We start from the raw sequence: 20366 nt of genomic DNA, 5'->3' as shown, positions 1-20366 counted from the left end.
TTGCCCTATTGTAAGTCAAAGTTTGACAAACTGTATTTGCTAGGTTGCTATGGCAACCTTGGAAGAGCAGGGCTTGGCTGCATGAGGTAAGGTACCACATGGTTCAAACTAATGTATTGATCTTATGAGATTTGAAACTGCAGAATTAGTGGAAAATTCAAGTACTATATGGTACAAACGTGGAAAGTTTGTGATGCAAAATCAGAAGAAAACTTTATCTAGGATGACAAAAGTCAGCAAACAAGGTGAAGGGAAGGGTAGCTGGCTAGAGTCTGAAGATATTCAGATTGGGTTGGAGGAGGATGACCAAGGCTGGCTTGCTGTGGGGTAGAGGATAGGGAGAAGAGGAGACTGAGAGGTGGTAATTTAGGGATTGAGGGGGGGAGAGGGGGGACAAGGTAGTAACTGACCTTTCAGTGCATCCAACTTGCATGCATATTAGTTAAAGGTATTTTACTCTACTCAATGCACCACACCCACACCTTTCAGAGACCAAGCAAAGCAAAATGCTACAGTTGGATAAACTCCCCACCTCCACCCCCACATCAATACTTGATGGAAGCTCCTTACTATAGTATTTATAGTGGTTAGAATTTTTGTTGTTTGTCATAGCTCTCTGTATGTTTCTTTCTGTCTGTATGGCTCTCTGTATATGTTTTTTAAATTTATGAATCTTTGTTTACTGCTCAGAAAACACAATAACGCTGGAAATAACATCAGAAAAAGGCCCGCACGGTCCATCCAATCTGTCCAACAAGGTGGCCAAAGCCATGCCCATGTATAATTTGACCAACTGGTCCAAAAGTATCTTCAACTCCATAGAAACTAGAAACCAAAACCCCCCAGTATGGAATCATGATTTTTGCAACCTACAATTTCTTTACAAACTCCTTTATTTTTATTTTTTTTTAAAACTGCTTTTTTTTTTTTTTGTTAAATCAAATCGGTATAAAGTCTATAACTATTATGTATTATCGTGCTTATGGGGTATAAAAAAGCCTCCAGAATATGGAGCTTTCTACCCAATTAGTTTCAATTGTGAATAGCTCACTTGCTCCTGATCAGGTCATAGGCAAAAAAAACCCTTTTTTTCTTCTTTTTTTAAAATTTATTTCATTTTCAAATTTCAATATCAAGCATAATAACTTGTACAGAAAGAAACTAAACATAAGAACAAGTTCCATCAAAATTAACATTCCAACAATCAAAAGAAAAAAGAAACCATATATATGTTTAACTTTACTCAAGTCCTACAAATGGATCCAAGATTAACAAAAAGCGAGAAATATAAGTAAAAGTTCAAAGTATATGAGGCTGTAGGGCTGAGAGCTAGTGCCTAATTTAATCTAAAGAGCTAATGATTTCCTTTCTTCAGAAGGGATAGTGACAAGAAATTAGTTAACTGAAAATATTATTTTTATGTCATTCTTTTCTATCCTTTAAAAACCTCAATGCTTTCTTAATCCTTTGACATTAATTTCATTTCAAGTTTCAAGTTTATTAAAAGTTTGATATAAACACAGTGTCAAATATTTTCAATGCGTATAACTATAAAAAAAAATTGTTGGGGGGGGGACAAAGTGAAACAATTTATACAAGTAAACATACAATCTATGTACACAATTAGCGAAACATAAGGGAAGAGGGGTAAACTACAATTTTTTAAAGAAAGTAGAAGAACATTTAAGGAAAAATCAGGAAGGTAATTGAAAATGTTTACGGCGCAATGCGCAGCAGCCGCGAAGAAGGCAAACAGAATGTTGGGTATTATTAAAAATGGTATTACGACCAGAACAAAAGAAGTCATCCTGCCGTTGTATCGGGCAATGGTGCACCCGCACCTGGACTACTGTGTTCAGTATTGGTCACCGTACCTTAAGAAAGATATGGCAATACTTGAAAGGGTCCAGAGGAGAGTGACAGGAATGATTAAGGGCATGGAAAACCTTTCATACACTGAAAGATTGGAGAGGCTGGAGCTCTTCTCCCTGGAAAAGCGGAGACTCAGAGGAGACATGATAGAAACCTACAAGATCATGAAGGGCATAGAGAAAGTAGAGAGAGATAGATTCTTCAAATTTTCAAAACATAAAAGAACAAGAGGGCATTTGGAAAAATTGGAAGTGGATAGATTCAAAACAAATGCTAGGAAGTTTTTCTTTACTCAGCGGGTGGTGGACACCTGGAATGCGCTTCCAGAGGACGTAATAGGGCAGAGTACGGTACTGGGGCTTAAGAAAGGATTGGACAATTTCCTGTTGGAAAAGGGGATAGAGGGGTTTAGATAGATGATTATTGCACAGGTCCTGGACCTGTTGGGCCGCCGCGTGAGCGGACTGCTGGGCACGATGGACCTCAGGTCTGACCCGGCAGAGGCATTGCTTATGTTCTTATAAATAAGGCTAGGCCTAAAAGTGAAAGGGAGAAGTTGTGACCTGTATATAGATCTGGTTAAATTTAAGTATTTGAGCCCGAAATTGTTGATAAAAGAATTAACCTGTCTATGACTCAAATGCATCTTTAAATAGGTAGCTTTTTAATGTGCTTTTAAATTTTTCTAGAGAAGTTTCACCACGCAGATAAATTGGTAACTTGTTCCAAAGCTGGGGTGCTATGATTGAAAAAATTGTAGCTCTTCTGGTGCCTATTATTTTTAAAGATGGGATACTTAGCAAATGCTGTTCTGTTGATCTTAAAGATCTGGTTGAAGAGTATGGTATCAAATAACGATGTAGAAATATTGGTGTGTTGGATTTTGAAGGTTATTAATGCAATTTTATAGATTATTCTGTGTGAAATTGGTAGCCAGTGTGCTTTTCATAGAAGAGGAGTGACATGATTGTATTTTTTGGAGTTTGTAATAATTTTTATTGCTGTATTTTTGTATAATTTGTAACCTTATTTTTTTTCTGAGTTATGCCATGGTACAATGTATTGCAGTAGTCCAGCCTGGAAATAACCAAAGAATGAATTAGAACATTAAGTGCTTTTGGTTCTAAGACTTTGGATAAGGATCTAATGAGACGTAGTTTATAAAAACAGTTTTTAACTACAGAACTAAACTGATCATGGAAAGATAATTCTTGGTCCAATAATACTCCCAGTATTTTTGTTGTCGTCACTTTTTGCAGTGGGAAATTGTCCAGTAGTATTTGTGATGAGAATATAAGATCCTTTTTCCATGGAAAAAACATTATTGAGGATTTAGTTGCATTCAGGGCTAGCATGTTGTCTTTAAGCCATTGACTAATTTGTTTTAACTTATTTATATTTGTTATTTCATTGGAGTCAGCAGTATTTCATGGATATAAAAGCTGAATGTCATCTGCATAGGCAAAAGCGGAGAATCCAATGGATTGACTTAAAGTGAGGAGTGGTGATAAAAAAATATTAAATAAGAGGGGACAAGATTGAACCTTGAGGGATACCATAAGAGTTTGTAATAGTTATTTGATGATGAATTGTTGAAAATAATTTTAGCTGACCTATCTTGAAAGTATGATTTAAACCAGTTTAGTACTTGGTCAGAGATGCCAATGGAAGACAGTCTCTTGTTGAGTAAATAATGGTCAATGGTGTCAAATGCTGCAGATAAATCGAGTGAGATCAAAAGTGATATTGAATGTTGGTTGTAAGACCTATCAGAGTGTTCTGTTGAGTGATTAGAGATCTAAAACCTGTCTGATTAGGATGTAGTGTGTGTTTTTTCCAACGAAGTTGCTTACATGATTGAAAACAACTTTTTCTATTAATTTAGTGATAAATGGTAGATTGGCAGTAGGTCGGTAATTTTACTCAATTGCAATTGAGTCTTTAAGATTTTTTTATTAGACAGATGATTTGCTTCATTCCATTCTTTCAACACTGCAGCGAAAACTTATGCTTTAAATATAAATTGACTTGGCCTCAAAACTATCAATGATTTCAAAACCAGCAATCTTCAACCATTTAGAGTCCACACACTTGTATCTTTTTTTCTTAAAACATTGTATCAAAAGCTGAACTTATCTTAAATCCTTCTCCTGTTTGTTCTTGGAAGTGCCTTTTTTTTTCAGTTTTCTGAGTTCACCATTGCTGCGTTCTAACCGACCGATGTGGCCAGCATTTCGTGGGGATTCCTTCACTCCCGCTGCATCAGGGAAGCTGTTGGGCAGCAGATTTTCTTTTTTTTTACTTTCCGGCGAAGAGGAAAGTGAAAGGAAGAAAATCTTCCCTTATGCAGCAGGAGTGAAGGAACCCCCGTGAAACGCTGGCCACATCGGTCGGTTAGAACACAGCAGTGGTGAACTCGTAGAAAGCTGAAAAAAAAAGGCACTTCAAGAACAAACTGGAGAAGGATTTAAGATAAGTTCAGCTTTTGATACAATGTTTTAAGAAAAAAAAGATACAAATGTATGGACTCTGACTTGGCCTCAAACACTTTATCTTCAACTATTTAATCTATATTTAAAGTATAAGTTTTCACTACAGTGTTGGTGTTGAGATGAAATGAATGTCGTAAAGGATTAAGAAGGCATTGAGGTTTTTAAAGGATAGAAAAGAATTAAATATGAATAATAGGCACAAAGAAAGAAAAAATAAATTGAAGGGGTTTTTTGCCCATGACATCAGCAGGAGCAAGTTAGCAATTCATGATTGAAACCTTAATTGGATAGGAAGCTCCATAGTCTGAGGCCTTTATGACCTGTAAGCACGATAGTACATAGTTATAGACTTTATGCCAGTTATCCCATTTGATTTAAAAAAAAAAATTAAAAAGCCAGCTTTAATAAAAGTCAAGGAGTTTGTAAAGTCACCTATGCTTAAATCTGCTTGTCAAGTCTCCAGCATGCCAACCTTATAGGAAGCCAAACATGATGGGAATAATATGTGGTTATAACCAAGACTCCAACCCCCCTCTTTTACAAAGGCGTGCTAACTGATTTAGCGCATGCTAATCAATTTAGCGCACGCTAACGCGTCCTTAGGATATAATGGACGCGTTAGCGTTTAGCATGCACTAAATTGGCTACCGCACCTTAGCAAAAGGACCTGCAAGTATTGGTGACAGTATTCAACTTACCAGTCAGTCCTCCCCTTCCCGAACTGCATAACACCCTCACTCTCAGCGTGTGACAATAATGTGATCTATTTTAAAAATTTCTATACTGTTTAAAGCTAAACGGTTTATATAATTTACATACATAATTTTAAAGAAAAACATGATAAAATAGACATGACCTTTTTTAGATTGGTTTTATAACTACAAATTAATCCAATAGCTTACTAGTAAAAACCATGAATAACTCCTTAAGCTTACCCAAGAGAACAATTGTTAACTAGAAAAAGGCATCCATGAGGCAAGATGGCGTCCTGAGCAGTCGCAGGGTTGAGAGCTCCTGTTCTAACGGCGACTTTTCTTCTTGAATTATACTTTGTAAAATTATTTTGATGCCTAAAAGAAGGGGAAAGCAGAGGGGTTTTCCTCCACCTATCCCTGGCTCTTCAACACTGCGGCAGACTGTTTACAGTCCAACCCTATTCACTGGGCGCATCCGCTGCTGTGTCTGGGGTAGAGCACAGCTTGGACGGCGAACCTTCACTGAGCCTGCGAGGACCGCACATGCCCCCAAAGCCCGGTAAAACTTTGGGAGAGCAGACGATACAGGAGGGCTTGCCAGATATATTGAGCAGGGAATGTACTGCACCCGGAACTGACCCGGAAGTGATTCCAGCGATGCCGACTCCTGGACAGGAGCCGTTGCACTTTGGGAGTTTGGAACCTGAGGGAGCCAGCGGCAGGGAGGGTGAGGGAGCCTGGAGTTTGTTCTCTGGGGAGCTAGCCCAAGGAAATCTGGCAGGTATCTTCCCCTTCAAGCCACTTGAGAAACCACAGGCAGTGACTCTTGACTCCATCTGGTCAGCGATTGAAAACCTGCACTATGTCTGTACAAACTTTCTCTTTTACCTTAAATTCCTCTTCCAGGATAACCCTTTTGGAGACCTCAGTTCAACAGCAGAAGGCTGAACTTTCTAAATTAGAGAAATTAACAATTGAGAATAAAAACTTGGTGACTAAACAAATGACTGATAAAATGATGTTTCTGAGGAAGATAGAAAATCTGGAAAATCGACAGAAAAATTTGAATTTAAGGATTCTTAACTTTCCAATAGCTAGATTTATGTCCCCACAGGAACTCTTTAAGAACTTTATGTTAAGTCTTAAAAGTTCCAGAATTGAATCTTCCCCTGATGCAGAGAAAGAGTAGCCTGAGAGCTTGTCTTGACAGGCATATTGTAACACGGGGCTGGGAGGCCCTTGTGTCGCCCGCGAGGCAGGCTGGGGGGAGGATCGGTAGTAGGGGAGAGTTAGGGAGGTAATAGGGGAGTGGTTCATGCCAAAAGGTGAGTGTAGGATTGGGCAAACGGGATGATAGACGGCGCGGGGGAGTTGATAAAACCGTGATCTTGGAGGACTTGGTTTGTTTAAGGTCCTCCAGGGCAGTTTTCCCCCCACCCGCCCGCCCTTGTGTTGGTGGCTCTGGTAGCTCAGGAAGGCGGGTCTCCAGAGCTACTGGGTGCTAGGGCTCATCTGGCGATGAGCGGTGAGCCGGCTGAGAGCCATGCCTTGGGGTCAGGTGACCCGGGTTAAAGGGGCATGAGGTCATGCCATCCCTCAGACTCTTACTGTTTGTGGCGGAGTCGGGGGCAAATGTTGATGTTTACACTGGGTAGCTCGGTAGGAGCATGCTGATGTTCAATGTGTAAATATTAATATATGCAAAGTTAAATTTATTGGCTATTGTGGATTAATAAAGAGTTGCGGCTATATTCCATAATAATGTGTGTTGATTTTATTAGGGGTTGGAGCATGAGAAAGGGTGGGAGTTTATGGGCAGCAGCAGGGACTATCCAGATCCCGCTATTATATATTATCTAAAGAATATGTAAAAATAAAAAGGATTAGAAGCTGAATCTTTGCAATTGGATGTATCTGCTATACTGCAATCTTCTGATATTGAAACACTGGGTCGGGCGACATTGTTAGTCTCTCTTGTATTTATGAAGGATAAAGAAATGCTGCTGAAATTGTATTTTAATTTAAAACAAGCCACCTTTTTAGGTGAAGGGGTATATATATATTTCCTGATGTCTCAAAATGGAAACAATTCCAGGAGGAAATAATTTTTGCAATTTCACCCTAAAGTGATTTCTATGGGTCAACTTTTCAGTTAAGGTTTCCTTTCAAGTGTTTTATTTCCTATTAAGGGAATAAATATATATATATATTTTTGAACCTGCCCAATTAGGTTTTTTTCATGAAGAGTAAAGGGACTCTAATGCAGCTAGAATGAATCAAGTGTTTAGTGCGGAGTTTAGTTAGATAGTAGGTTAACATCAAATACTGCTCTTGCTTTACTTTGTTAATTGTACATTTTATCCCCTCTCCCCAGGGGGTTTTCTTGTTCTTGTCTTGCCTACCTCCTTTAATAGAGGACTATATAAGTTATATATTGCTTTGTTCATTTTTCTTTAGTTGATGTTGACTAAGTTTTATTTATATATATTTCAGTATTTCGTATGCCATTTTTGGTTGTATAGAAATGATAGATAAAGAAAAAGGCATCCACAAATAATTGCGTCTTAAATAATTTTCTAAATGCGCCCTTTTCACGGCAGTTTCGTATCTAGCCCACAAGGGAGTTCCTTATCTTAACTTCTGCACAATAAAAAGTCATTTTACCAGTCTCAACAAGCCTTGGATTCACATTAGTCTTCAGTAAAGCAAGATTCTCAGAGCGCAATGATCTATTTGGTGTATAACTAAGCATATTATTTTTAAACAATTCTGGAACACTTTGCCCACAACACCAGCGATTTCAATCGGTCAAGCAATACAGTATAATTAACTGTGTCAAAGGCGGCAGCCACATGAAGAGACACCAGCAAAAACCTTTGCCCAGCCTCAAAAACTGAATGAATTTTATCACATAAGAGAATTAAGCATGTCTGCATTATGCTTGGCTCTAAAGCCAAACTGTAAGGTGTTAAATAAACCTTTTTCCCCCATAAAATCCTCCAGCCGAAGTAGTACCGTTCTTTCAAGAACCTTAGAAAAGAGCATCAAGTTCAAAATAGGATGAAAGTTCTTGATCTTTTGTAATGAAGCTTATTCTTAAGTCTTAAGAATAGGCTTTAAATAACCCAGTTTAATATTCTCATACCTAACTTCCTTTTTGCTAGGCGTTTGTTTTTGGTTTTTCTTTTGAGCTATAGTGGCCAATATAAAAACAAAATTTTCTCAAGGTGATGATAAAGGGGGATGGAACTCCTCTTGTATGAGGAAAAAAGGTTAGGGCTCTTCAGCTTGGAAAAGAGATTGCTGAGGGGGAGATATGATTGAAGTCTATAAAATCTTGAGTGGAGTAGAATGGGTACAAGTGGATCTTTTTTTTCCCCCCCCCCCCACTCTCAAAAATTCCAATGACTAGGAGACACTCAAAGTTACAGGCAAATACTCTTAAAACCAAAAGGAGGAATTTTATTTTCCACTCTGAGAATAGTTAAGCTCTGGAACGCGTTGCCAGAAGTTGTGGTAAGAGCAGATGGTGTAGCTGGTTTTAAGAAAGGTTTGGCCAATTTGCTGGAGACATGGGAGAAGCCACTGTTTGCTCTGGATCATTAGCATGGAATGTTGCTGCTCTTTGGGTTTTGGCCAGGTACTAGGGACCTGGATTGGCTACCATGGAAACGGGCTACTGGGCTTGATGGACCATTAGTCTGACCCAATAAGGCTATTCTGATGTTCTTATGAATACCTTTTTTGCACTCTTTCATCAATGTTGGTTTTCTTTCCCCACCCCCCATAGATGGATTTTTCTGCACACCCATTGAAGTCTGCTGAACTGTGTGAGCCACCTTCTTATATGGTTCAGTTTTTGCATAATTGTGCAGTCAAAAGCATTAACTTCTGCTTACAATATTAGGGGGAGTATGTAAAGCCAAACCAGCACTGGAGTCCAGCAGGGGCATTTGAGATAAGTGTTGCCATTCTTGGATGATTCGAACTGTATTTGTAAGTTTTGTCATTGATGGTGATTTTTGACTAAGTTATAGAAGGTGGAGGGGTTTGGACAAATGATTAGAATTCTGAATTCAGGATGTAGATCTGAAATAACTAGGGATATAAGAGATACTATGATCTGACTTATCTGTTCTATGATGTCCTACCTTTTCTTAGTTTTCTTGGTCGATACCCCCTTTTTTGTGAAGTCGTTATAATTTATTAGAGCACAATTTGCATTGATGCAATTGTAGACATATGTGCAAAAGAATTTTTGGAGATCACATTTGTTCTATGATATTACCCTCTTTTTCTTTGTTTTTGGGTTAAGAACAGTATGGGTAATTTTTTATGACCCTTTCTTTATAAATCCATTACAATATTAGGGGGACCTTTTTCAGCAGATTTCCTTCTGCCATATTGGCCAGGCACTTAACCTAATTACGACCTTGGACCTGGGAGAGGATGTGTTACATTTAAACTGGTGCTTGGTTGCCTTATCATTCGGATGACAAAGAGTGGGATGAAGCTTGGTGTACTGGTTCCCACTAAACTGCCATTAAAAAAAAAACAAAACTTTTTTCCAAATAATAATCAAAATAAAAATAAATTTTTTATGTGTAGTGAAAAGTGCTCAGTGTCCTGTCTCCTGCAATTAAAGCCGCTAAGAGATCAAATATGGGACTATCATATCACTTTTCTGTCAATGTGAGAACACTTATAGTCAATCTTAAATATATCACTGCTACTATAAATGTTGCAATAGATATTGAAACTAAGTAGTACTTATCTCCATTATTGAGAAATACCAATTCATATTCTAAAGATGTAACTATAAAGTGGCCCAGCAGGAATTTTTCTTTTTTCTTGCTTGCAGTTAAAGTGAATCGTGCTCCATAGAAATGCATCAAAAGACTGTTCCTGTACTCGGACCCAAGTTTCGCTAATAGAGGCTTCCTCAGGAGGAATATTAAGTGTGCTAGAGTGAGCAACTGGATCCAGATCCGGCAGCCATAATGTCCACTGGTAAAGTAACTTCCTTTTTGCCAGGTTATGGCATTATGGCCGCCAGATCTGGATTGGATTGCTCACTCCAGCATAGTGACGGGCTGGATCAGGAACTAGTTAAGAGGAAGACGACAGAGGTTAATGGTCAATGGAGATCACTCTTCGGAAAGGGATGTTACCAGTAGTGTGCCTCAAGGTTCTTTTCTTGGACCTGTTCTTTTTAACATTTTTGTAAGTGATATTGCTTAAGGGGCTGTTGGGTAAGATATGCCTCTTTGTGGATGACACCAAAATCTACAATAGAGTGGACACCCCGGATGGTGTGAAAGACATGAAGAAAGACCTAGTGAGCCTTGAAGAATGGTCTGAAATTTTGGCAGTTAAAATTTAATGCTAAGAAATGCAAGGTCATGCATTTGGGCTGCAAAAACCTGTTTAGGGGGTGAAGAACTTTTGTGCACGACAGAAGAGCGGGATTTGGTGTGATTATATGTGATGATCTTAAGATGGCCAAACAGGTTGACAAGGAGAAGGCAAAAGCTAGAAGGATAGTAGGGCACATTGGTAGAGGTATTGATGCCCCTGTATAAGACTCTGGTGAGACCTCATTTAGAATATTTTATACCAGGCCTGCACAACTCTGGTCCTCGAGGGCTGAATCCAGTAGGGTTTTCTGGATTTCCCCAATGAATATGCATTGAAAGCAGTGCATGCAAATAGATCTCATGCATATTCATTGGGGAAATCCTGAAAACCCGACTAGATTGCGGCCCTCGAGGAGGGACTTCGACACCCCTGCTTTAGAGGAAAGGTGGGAGAGGGGAGATTATGATAGTTGTTTAAATACCTACATAGTGAAAATGTGCATGAGTCGAGTCTTTCGGTTGAAAGGAAGCTCTGAAATGAGAGGGCATAAGATGAAGTTAAGAGGTGGTTAGCTCCAGAGTTATCAAAGGAAATACTTTTTTTTTTTTAACAGAAAGGATGGTAGATGCATGGGACAGTCTCCTGGAAGAAGTGGTGGAGATGGAAACTGTCTGAATTCAAGAAGGCTTGGGATAGGCACAAGGGATCTCTCAGAGAGATGGGCCATTTGGCCTTTATCTGCCATCACGTCTCTATGTTTCTATAATGGGCCTTGATGTAACTATTGCATATTTATTAGTGTGTTCTGATGCAGTTATATGTTAGTAAATGATCCCCTTGGAAAACTAGGTAGAACCTAAGTTTTGAGGACCCACAGTGATATTTTCTTAGACTATTCTTTCCAGTGCTTTTGTAAATGTAAACATTTTGTTTTAAGTTTGACTCTTATTTGGGGCCCTTTTACTAAAATGTAGTGTGTGCTAAATGCTCTTTGTCTGTTTTTTTAACCTGTGGTCTATGTCGGTGGTCCCCAACCCTGTCTTGGAGGACCACCAGGCCAATCGGGTTTTCAGGCTAGCCCTAATGAATATGCATGAGAGAGATTTGCATATAATGGAAGTGACTGGCATGCAAATCTGCTCCGTGCATATTCATTAGGGCTATCCTGTAAGTCCAATTGGCATGGTGGTCCTCCAGGACAGGATTGGGGATCACTGGTCTATGAGACACTTAGCATGCACTACACTTTAGTGAAAGGGTCTTTTTTTTTTTTTTTTCTTCCATCTTTTAGCTTTTCTTTCTATGCTTCTGTCTTTGTTTACTTTTTGTTTTTCATACACGGCCACCACTCCCAGCAGCAACCTCCACCTCTTTAGGTTTATTTTCTTACAACTTAGCATTTCCACCCAGTTTCCTTCTTTCTAGTTTTGTTGTCAGCTACTGTTAAGACATGTCATTTTACCACTAAGTCGTGCTATTTTAGCACAGGTCCTGTTTTATAACAGCAAGACCTAGTAACTGGAGTTCAGTGAAATAACACATCTTAAAAGTAGCTCACATTGATACTTTCCATCCCCCCCCTCCAATTTTGAATGACAGAGTCGGATGAAGCTCTTTCTATGTAACTAAAGTTAGCACTCCTCTGGGATTTTGTTCCTAGGCTATGCATTTTCTTATCCTGGATCTGTTGCTTATCTTGTTCTCTCTGGCTGTGGCTTAGGAGTATTCCACATTTGTTACTGGACAGGGTGTGCCTGTTCCCTAAAAGTTTCTGTGGTGTTCGTTTACCTAAATTTGGAACTTTGGAAGAGGCTAAGTAGGAGCTTTCGAAAACATTTCCTTTTCTTAGAAAACAAAACTGAAAAAAGTAATCACGGTGAGTTTGTTAAATGCAGTTGTTCTATAAATACAAGTCTCTTAGAGCTATAATTCTTTAGCACAAGAGCTCTTACTAATACTTTAGAATATTGGTTAAGCATGCTGTCTGGCTGGGGCAGGTAGATTTTTGTTTTTGGGTTTTTTTAAATTATAGACAAAGATTATCAAGGTAAGAACCTAATTTTCCCATGGAGAAACGTGAATGAAAGCTTCTGTAGCCCGATACATGCTTGATCTGGGACATAAGAAAAATATCTGAATCATAAAAAGTATTACAAAGTATTACATTTTATGTGATAGGTATAGTTGTTTGGAAGTTAAATTTTTGCAGCTTTAATCTACAAATTATGATTTGTAGTGATTCCAAAACATTTTCTATTTCTAGTATTTATATACCACTTAAAGGCTAAGGGGCTCATAATAAAAATAAAAAAAAGTCTAAAAAGTGGCCTAAATGGGTACTTGGACGATCAAAAAGCCTGATCGTCCAAGTACCCATAATCAAAGCTGGATTTAGACATATCTAAAACCAGCTTAGGCCTTTCCCCTGCCTCTAAACGCACAGAGAGAAAAGAGGTGTTTTTAGAGGAGGGGAATGGGTGGGAGGTGGGCCGGCCTAGACCTAGGCGTGCAGCAGATATAACCAAAACTTTAGGCAGGTTGCCTAGTCGGCATTTATACGTTTTGACTTAAACCAAGTCAAAACAGGTATAAGTGCCGAAAAGGGGCCACTAAGCTGATCGTGGCTGCTGCGATCAGCTCAGCGGCCCCAGCAACCTGCCTACCCCCTACAGCAATAATCGCAGCAGGAGAGATGGCTCATCTCCCCTGCCGTGATCCACCCTTCTCCCCTCCCCCCCCCCCCCCCCGGACAACAATCAGGGCAGGAGGGAGCCCAAGCCCTCCTACTCCGGCCACCCCCGAACTCCCCGACAGGATCGGGGCAGGAGGGAGCCCAAGCCGGTTACAGAATCCAGTTGTTAGGCGAAGGACTGGCTCCTCCTTTGCCTAAAAGCCCCTGTTTTGGACATTTGAGTCTTAGGCTTTTTTTAGGTTGATTATATGGTATAAGTTTAGACGTAGTGGTGGTCTGGGCGTTTTAACAGCTGAACGTAGAGGCAGGCCATTTATCAAAAAAAACCTCCTTTTCCCTGCTTCTACTTTCAATGTTTAAGACCTTAGGCCAAAAGGGGACTTAAACGTTTTTTTGATTATGCCCCTCCATGTGGTTTGCATTCAGGTACTTGAGCAATTTTTCCCTGTCCTGGTGGGCTCACATTCTACCTAATGTACCTGGGACAACAGGGGATTAAATGTCTTGCTTAGGGTCAGCATGGGATTTAAACCTATAACCTCAGAGCTGAAGCTGTACTCTTAACTACTGTACCATACACTCCTAATATGATTTATGATTCATAACTGATTTAAAGCTAATATATATATTAGCTTTAAATCAGTTATGAATCATAAATATATATATATATAAATATAATTTTTTTTTTTTTTTTTTTAAATAATCTTTGTCACTTTGTTCATAACAGAATCTGTGCCTCATCGCATGGCAGAATAGAATAGCAGCCCATAGACGAAGCTGGATCAAATTAACAGTATGTCTATAACCAACACACCAACAAGTAATGATGCTTGTCTGAGCATTGTTCACAGTTTGATGTGTCACCGACAAGGTGGAGAGAGTGAAACCTTTGCAAAACGTGCAATTGAAAGCTTAGTAAAGAAGCTAAAGGAAAAGAAAGATGAATTGGATTCTCTGATTACAGCTATAACTACTAATGGAGCTCATCCAAGCAAGTGTGTGACCATACAAAGAACACTGGATGGCAGGCTTCAGGTTGGTATAAATTTAGTAAGCCAGCTGTTTTACTTTCTAGAGTGGTCATAAGAGAACTATCTTGTAGACTTTAATCAGCTTTGGTAGAAGGCCTACAAGAGTCGACTTTGAGAGCTAACAGCCTTTACTGGATCTGGCATTTTATTTTTATTTTGCAAATTTCCCAAAAAAAGTACACAGGTTAGACCAGTGTTTTTCAACCTTTTTTGGGCAAAGGCACACTTGTTTCATGAAAAAAAATCACGAGGCACACCACCATTAGAAAATGTTAAAAAATTTAACTCTGTGCCTATATTGACTATATATAAAGTAATTCACTTGAGTGCCACCGCCGCCATCGGGAACAGGCCAGCGCCAAGTTCTCCCTGCTTCTCTTCCCCACGGGGCCGACCAACTCTCGCCACCCGTCGTCAATTCTAACGTCGGAGAGGACGTTCTAGGCCAGCCAGGCAGCGATTGGCTGGCCCAGAACGTCCTCTCCGATGTCAGAATTGACGCGAGTGGCGAGAGTTGGCCGGCCCCACAGGGAAAAGCAGGGAGAACTTGGCGCCGGCCTGTTCCCGATGGCGGCGGTGGCACTCAAGTGGCTAAAGAGCCGCAGTTTGCCGGCCTAGGGACAACACTGGAGGGTGGCCAGCTGTGCACCCCCTTGGGACGTAAACCCGGGGTGGGGCAGACCGCCCCCCCCCACCCTGGTATGCCACTATCTGTACCTCACTCCCTCCCTATGACCAAAAATTCTCCTTTCTTCTTTTCCCCGTGTACATAACCATCTCTTTCCCTCCCTTCCTCTCTCCAAAGTCCATGCCTTCTGTGTCCAAACACTCATTCCTTAGCAAAGCAGCAGATGAATCCAGAGACCAATGGGAATAGCCCACATCTACCAGCAGGTGGAGATAGAGAAACTGATTAACAGGTGGTTATATTGGCTGGCAATCCTCCTGTCTCATTAGTATGCTCTATCTCCCAGCAGGGGAAAGTCGCTATTCCAATAGCTCCTGGATTCTGGCTGGAAATTTCAGTTGCTCCTGTTGAGATTTTCTCTTCAGTGAGACAGGGGTGTCTGGCTGAACGGTGCCGGCTTTAGAGGTTATACTTGGGCCCCCCCCTTGTCCCTGCCTCACCCTCCCTCCATTGATAGAGGGTTTGATTGAGTCCCTATTTTTTCTTCTTCCCATGGTTATTAAAAAAAAAAAAATCAGGACTCCACAGTTTATGAAGGGTTCTTCGGGCCTCATGGTACTGAGCAACCGGCTTTTACCGGCATATACCGGCACTGATGGGCTCTAGCCTCTGTATGTGAGTATGCTTCTTTTGGGTTGGAGGCGCGCTGGAGCTTGTGAGCTATCGCGGGGGTGAAGCTGTGTTCAAGTGCTGGTGGCCTCCATGATATGTTTGGCCCAGGAAGCGGCAGTACCTCGGGACCCTCTGGGTGTGTGGCTGGAGGTTGTAGTAGCTTTGCTTTTGCCACGGGCCAGTAGCACGCATTTTTTTTTTTTCCTTGGCGCTGGTGGAGGCTCCTCTAACTTAGGTCCGAGCCGTTCCCGCTCGCGGAAGCGCGAACGTGGATTAGTTTCTCGGGCGGTAGCGTCGCGGCAGCTGCAGCTATCACTTTGGCTCAGAAGGTTGAAAAAAAAAAAAGAGAAGAACCAAGAGCCTGCCTTGTCTGTTAGTGTTTATATCTCCTTTTGATATTCTTCAAGAGACGCCTCAGGCGTATGGCGGTGTCCGATGCCTACTTCGCTCATTAGGTCCAGGAGAACATTCTTTATGCTTGCCTACTGGAGGGGGAGCGGGTGGCGATTGAACTTCATGACCATTCCGCTGGAGCGATGGCTGCTTCTTGGGCTCGGCCCAGAGGTTTTTTGCCTTGGAGGAGATTTGTCTCGTGGCTAACAGGTCTTCCGAGAGTACCTTCTCTCCGCGTCTCTGCATGGATGTGCGGGCACATGCGATAGGGGTTTTTTGATGCTTCGGTCGTTGCGAAGGCGGCGTTTGCTTCCCACCCAAATTAAGAATTGCTTTGCTACATCCCATTGGTCTCTGGATTCATCTGCTGCTTTGCTAAGGAAGGTAAAATTATGTTCTTACCTGTTAATTTTCTTTCCTTTAGAAGCAGCAGATGAATCCAGAGCCCCTCCCTTTCTGGTAGTTGTCTATCGGTTTTGTCTTATGCAACTTACGCGGTTTGTTGTGGTTGATGGTTGTATTCGATATCTTTGCCTTTTCTCCTGGGAAGAAGTTTTTTACATGTGATGCCTATTGCTGGTTACGTGTGCTTGGGCAAGGAGCTATACTAATGAGACAGGAGGATTGCCAGCCAATATAACCACCTGTTAATCAGTTTCTCTATCTCCACCTGCTGGTAGATGTGGGCTATTCCCATTGGTCTCTGGATTCATCTGCTGCATAATTTTACCTTCTCTCCCCCACCTCAGCATCTCTTTCCCTCCCTTCCTCTCTCCCAAGTCCATTTCTTCTGTGTCCAAAAACGCATTCCCTCCCCCACCTCAGCATCTCTTTCCCTCCCTTCCTCTCTCCCAAGTCCATGCCTTCTGTGTCCAAAAACGCATTCCCTCCCCCACCTCAGCATCTCTTTCCCTCCCTTCCTCTCTCCCAAGTCCATGCCTTGTGTCCAAAATGCACTCCCTCCCCCCTTTTGTGTTCCGTGTTTGCCTCCCAGCCCATCTTTGCAACTTTCTCAGCAAAACGAAGCTCAAGCCGCGAGGCTTGTCTTCTGCTTCCTGCCTGCCCTGCCGCGCACAAATAGCCGAACGGAAGTATTCTCCGACGTCAGCGCTGACGTCAGAGGGCAGGCTTTGCTTAAGCCCTCCCTCCGACGTCAGCGCTGACATCGGGGAACGCTTGCGATCGGCTATATGTTAGCTGCAGGGCAGGCAGGAACAGAAGACGAGCCTCGCGGCTCGAGATGTATTGAACTCCGCGGGTCCCCCGTCCAGCTCTCTCCTGTCCACGTGGGGCGGACCGCCCCTCTCCCTAGACTGTGGCCTAGGACCCTGGGGGAGCCTGGGCCCCCTGTCAGCTCCGGGCCCCTGAATGCAGGACTGGTGATACTGCCCTGATGGCGGCCCTGACCGTACGGCACACCAGGCAACATCTCGCAGCACACTAGTGTGCCGCGGAACAGCGGTTGAAAAACACTGGGTTAGACAATTACATCAATGAAAACATTTTTTGTAGTATAATTACATATTAATGCTTGTCTAAGTCCACAATAATGGAGAGCAAAATATTGGAAAAGAATAATGGAGATAGCCTTTATTATCTTTTTTTTTGATTTGAGAAGATTATCTGGCATTTATATGAAGCGAGTGTGTCAATCCAGTATGAGCTAACCTAAAGGAGAAGAAATAATTATTGGAATTGGGGCTATTCTAGTTTTCAAAAATTTTTTTTTTTTAGATGTGATGGTTCTAAGAAAACATAAGTATGACTTTGATATTTCACAATACACTTACAAGGAAATTGAAGGAAATAGTAGCACCCAAAGACGCAACCTGCTGATGCAGACACATAAAGGTCTTACATCTGCTCTGTTACCTTGGACAAATCAGGGAAAACCAACACATTTGAACCACAGAATGTAACATCTTTATATCAAAAATACATTCTCAAAATCCAATTTCTATCTGGTTCTAAGGCGAAAGTCACTGTCAATGTTAGCCTAGCAGCTATAATCAGAGACTGAGTTTTTTCTAAAAAAAACAAAACAAAAACCTGTCAGATCTAGGCTAGGTGTCTCATTCTTCTTTCCATCTTTTCCCTTCTTTAACAAACCAGAAGTTAGATAAAAGGCCCTGGTTAAAGGTGGCATAGAATCCTTAGGAATCTGTAAAATTTCCTCCAAAATATTTTTTTACCATATTTGTCAGACAAGAGAGGTGTGTTAGGAAAATTCATAAATCTCAAAATTTAATTTTCTATTGAAATTCTCAATTGTCTCCAATTTTGGATGTATCCATAATGTATCTTTAATTAGTTCTTTCTGATAATCCAGAACTTTCTCCTGATCTTTTTCTAGTTTCTGTAGACTCCCAGAATATTTATCCAATTGCTTTTGAGTTTCTCAACCTGGTTTTGTAGGAGATGCAACCCATCATCAATTTTATCCAAATGTTGACTCCAATTTTTCAGTAGCTCTACAAACTTTTCCTAAAGAGGTAGTATCCTGCTCAAATCTCTTATACATGCCAGTTATTCTATCTGACCCCATTTGCTCTACAGTGATACTACCTGGAGTCTCCCTAGGGCCCATTTGATAATTTCCACTCATTACCTTCTCAATGGATGCCAAAAGAGAATTTTGTGGAGTCAAAACACCTAACAGCGATGGGATACCACCACCATCGGCAGCCACTGCCCATACTTCCATGTCAGAACTCTGTGATGATCCCATTGGTGCGACCAGGAAACCCAGTCTTAGAGGGATCTCGCATTGTTCGGGACTCAGCAAAGTTTCCTACAATGCCGGAGCGGCTTCTCTGAGTGCTGCTTTCAAGTCATCTGAAGTCTCCACTCCAGCTATAGATGACAAAAATCTTTGGATAGAGGTCTGGGCCAAGGTTGGGCCAGTGCTAATCCAGGCAGGTGAGTAGGCATTTTTCACCTGTCTCTTCTTTTTTTTGCCTATTCTCACAGACCAGAAAGCTCAGTTAGTGTCTGACCTCCTTGCTCACCCTTGGATCTGGCATATCTTTTGATGCAGTGAACAATTCCAAATACATATATATAAAATCAATCAATCTCAAATGTTTGGTTTTTTGAAAAGTGTTCTGGAATTATTTTATTGAAATTGCGCCTCTTCACTGGACAGTGCGCCTCTTCACTGGACAGTTCTGTCTTGAATTCAACTTCCCTCTGGCAGATCACTTTGTGGATTCATTGGCAAGAAAAGGTGGCTAAAGTTAAAGCACAGGTTTTTAGCCATTCAAGCCAAAGAGCCCGTTACACACACAGAATTGGGCTTGGGTAGATACTCTAGTTGTAGGGATGAAGCGGCAAACTACTTCATAGTAGCCCAAAAAAGTCTCGAAGACTTGAGGTCGATTCTGGATCTAACATCGGTCAATGCAACCTTGAAGGTGCCATGGATCCACATGGAGACTGGTCAGTCATTGTGGCGGTCACACCATGGGAATTCCTGGCATCTTTGGCTTTGATTGAAGCCTATCTCCATTAACCATAAGAACATAAGATTTGCCGCTGCTGGGTCAGACCAGTGGTCCATCATGCCCAGCAGTCCGCTCACGCAGCGGCCCTTAGGTCAAAGACCAGTGCCTTATTTGAGTCTAGCATTACCTGCGTATGTTCTGTTCCAGCAGGAACTTAACCAACCTTTTCTTGAATTCCTGAAGGGTACTTTCCCCTATAACAGCCTCTGGAAGAGCATTCCAGATTTCTACCACTCTGGGTGAAGAAGAACTTCCTTACATTTGTACAAAATCTATTCCCTCTACTTTGAAGGGGGTGAACAACCTGTCTTTATCTACCAAGTCAATTCCCTTCAATATATTGAATGTTTCTATCATGTCCCCTCTCAGTCTCCTCTTTTCAAGATAGAAGAGGCCCAGTTCTCTAGCCTCTCATTGTACGGCAACTCCTCCAGTCCCTTAACCATTTTTTGTCACTCTTTTCTGGACCCTGTCGAGTAGTACTATGTCCTTTTTCATGTACAGTGACCAGTGTTGGACACAGTATTCCAGGTGGGGGTGTACCATGGCCTGGTATAATGGCATGATAACCTTTTCAGATCTGTTTGATCCCCTTATTAATCATTCCTAGCATTCTGTTAGCCTTTTTCACCACCACCGCACATTGCGCAGACGGTTTCATTGACTTGTCTACAAGTACTCCCAAGTCTCATTCCTGGGGACTCTCTCCAAGTATAGCACTGGACATCCTGTATTCATGCATATGATTTTTGTTACCCGTTGAACCTCATTTGCCATTTCGCAGCCCATTCCTCGAGTGTGTTTTTCTTGTTGTAGGTCTTCGCAATCCTTCTGTATCCTCACTACTCTGAATAACTTTGTATCGTACACAAATTTAATCACCTCACTCGTCATGCCAATTTCTAGGCCATTTATAAATATTTTGAAGAGCACAGGCCCGAGCACCGAACCCTGCGGCACTCCACTCGTGACACCTTTCCAGTCCAAGTATTGTCCATTTACCCCCACTCTGTTTCCTTTCTGCCAACCA

General features: G+C 41.3%; 1 protein-coding gene across 2 annotated transcripts in view; it reads left to right on the top strand.

Annotated features, from left to right (window-relative positions):
- The window catches only part of LOC117355577 (mothers against decapentaplegic homolog 4-like), a 110095-nt gene that overhangs the window by 1957 nt on the left and 87772 nt on the right, over positions 1 to 20366 (top strand). For both annotated transcript variants that reach the window (XM_033934333.1, XM_033934337.1), the window contains exon 2: positions 13837 to 14144. In XM_033934333.1, the coding sequence (XP_033790224.1) occupies positions 13905 to 14144 (240 nt within the window). In that variant the 5' untranslated portion in view covers positions 13837 to 13904. The remainder of the gene's footprint in view (positions 1 to 13836; positions 14145 to 20366) is intronic.

The sequence above is a fragment of the Geotrypetes seraphini genome, chromosome 1, assembly GCF_902459505.1.
Source record: "Geotrypetes seraphini chromosome 1, aGeoSer1.1, whole genome shotgun sequence".
NCBI classification, from domain to species: domain Eukaryota; kingdom Metazoa; phylum Chordata; class Amphibia; order Gymnophiona; family Dermophiidae; genus Geotrypetes; species Geotrypetes seraphini.
This window is presented reverse-complemented; position numbering and strand designations above follow the sequence as displayed.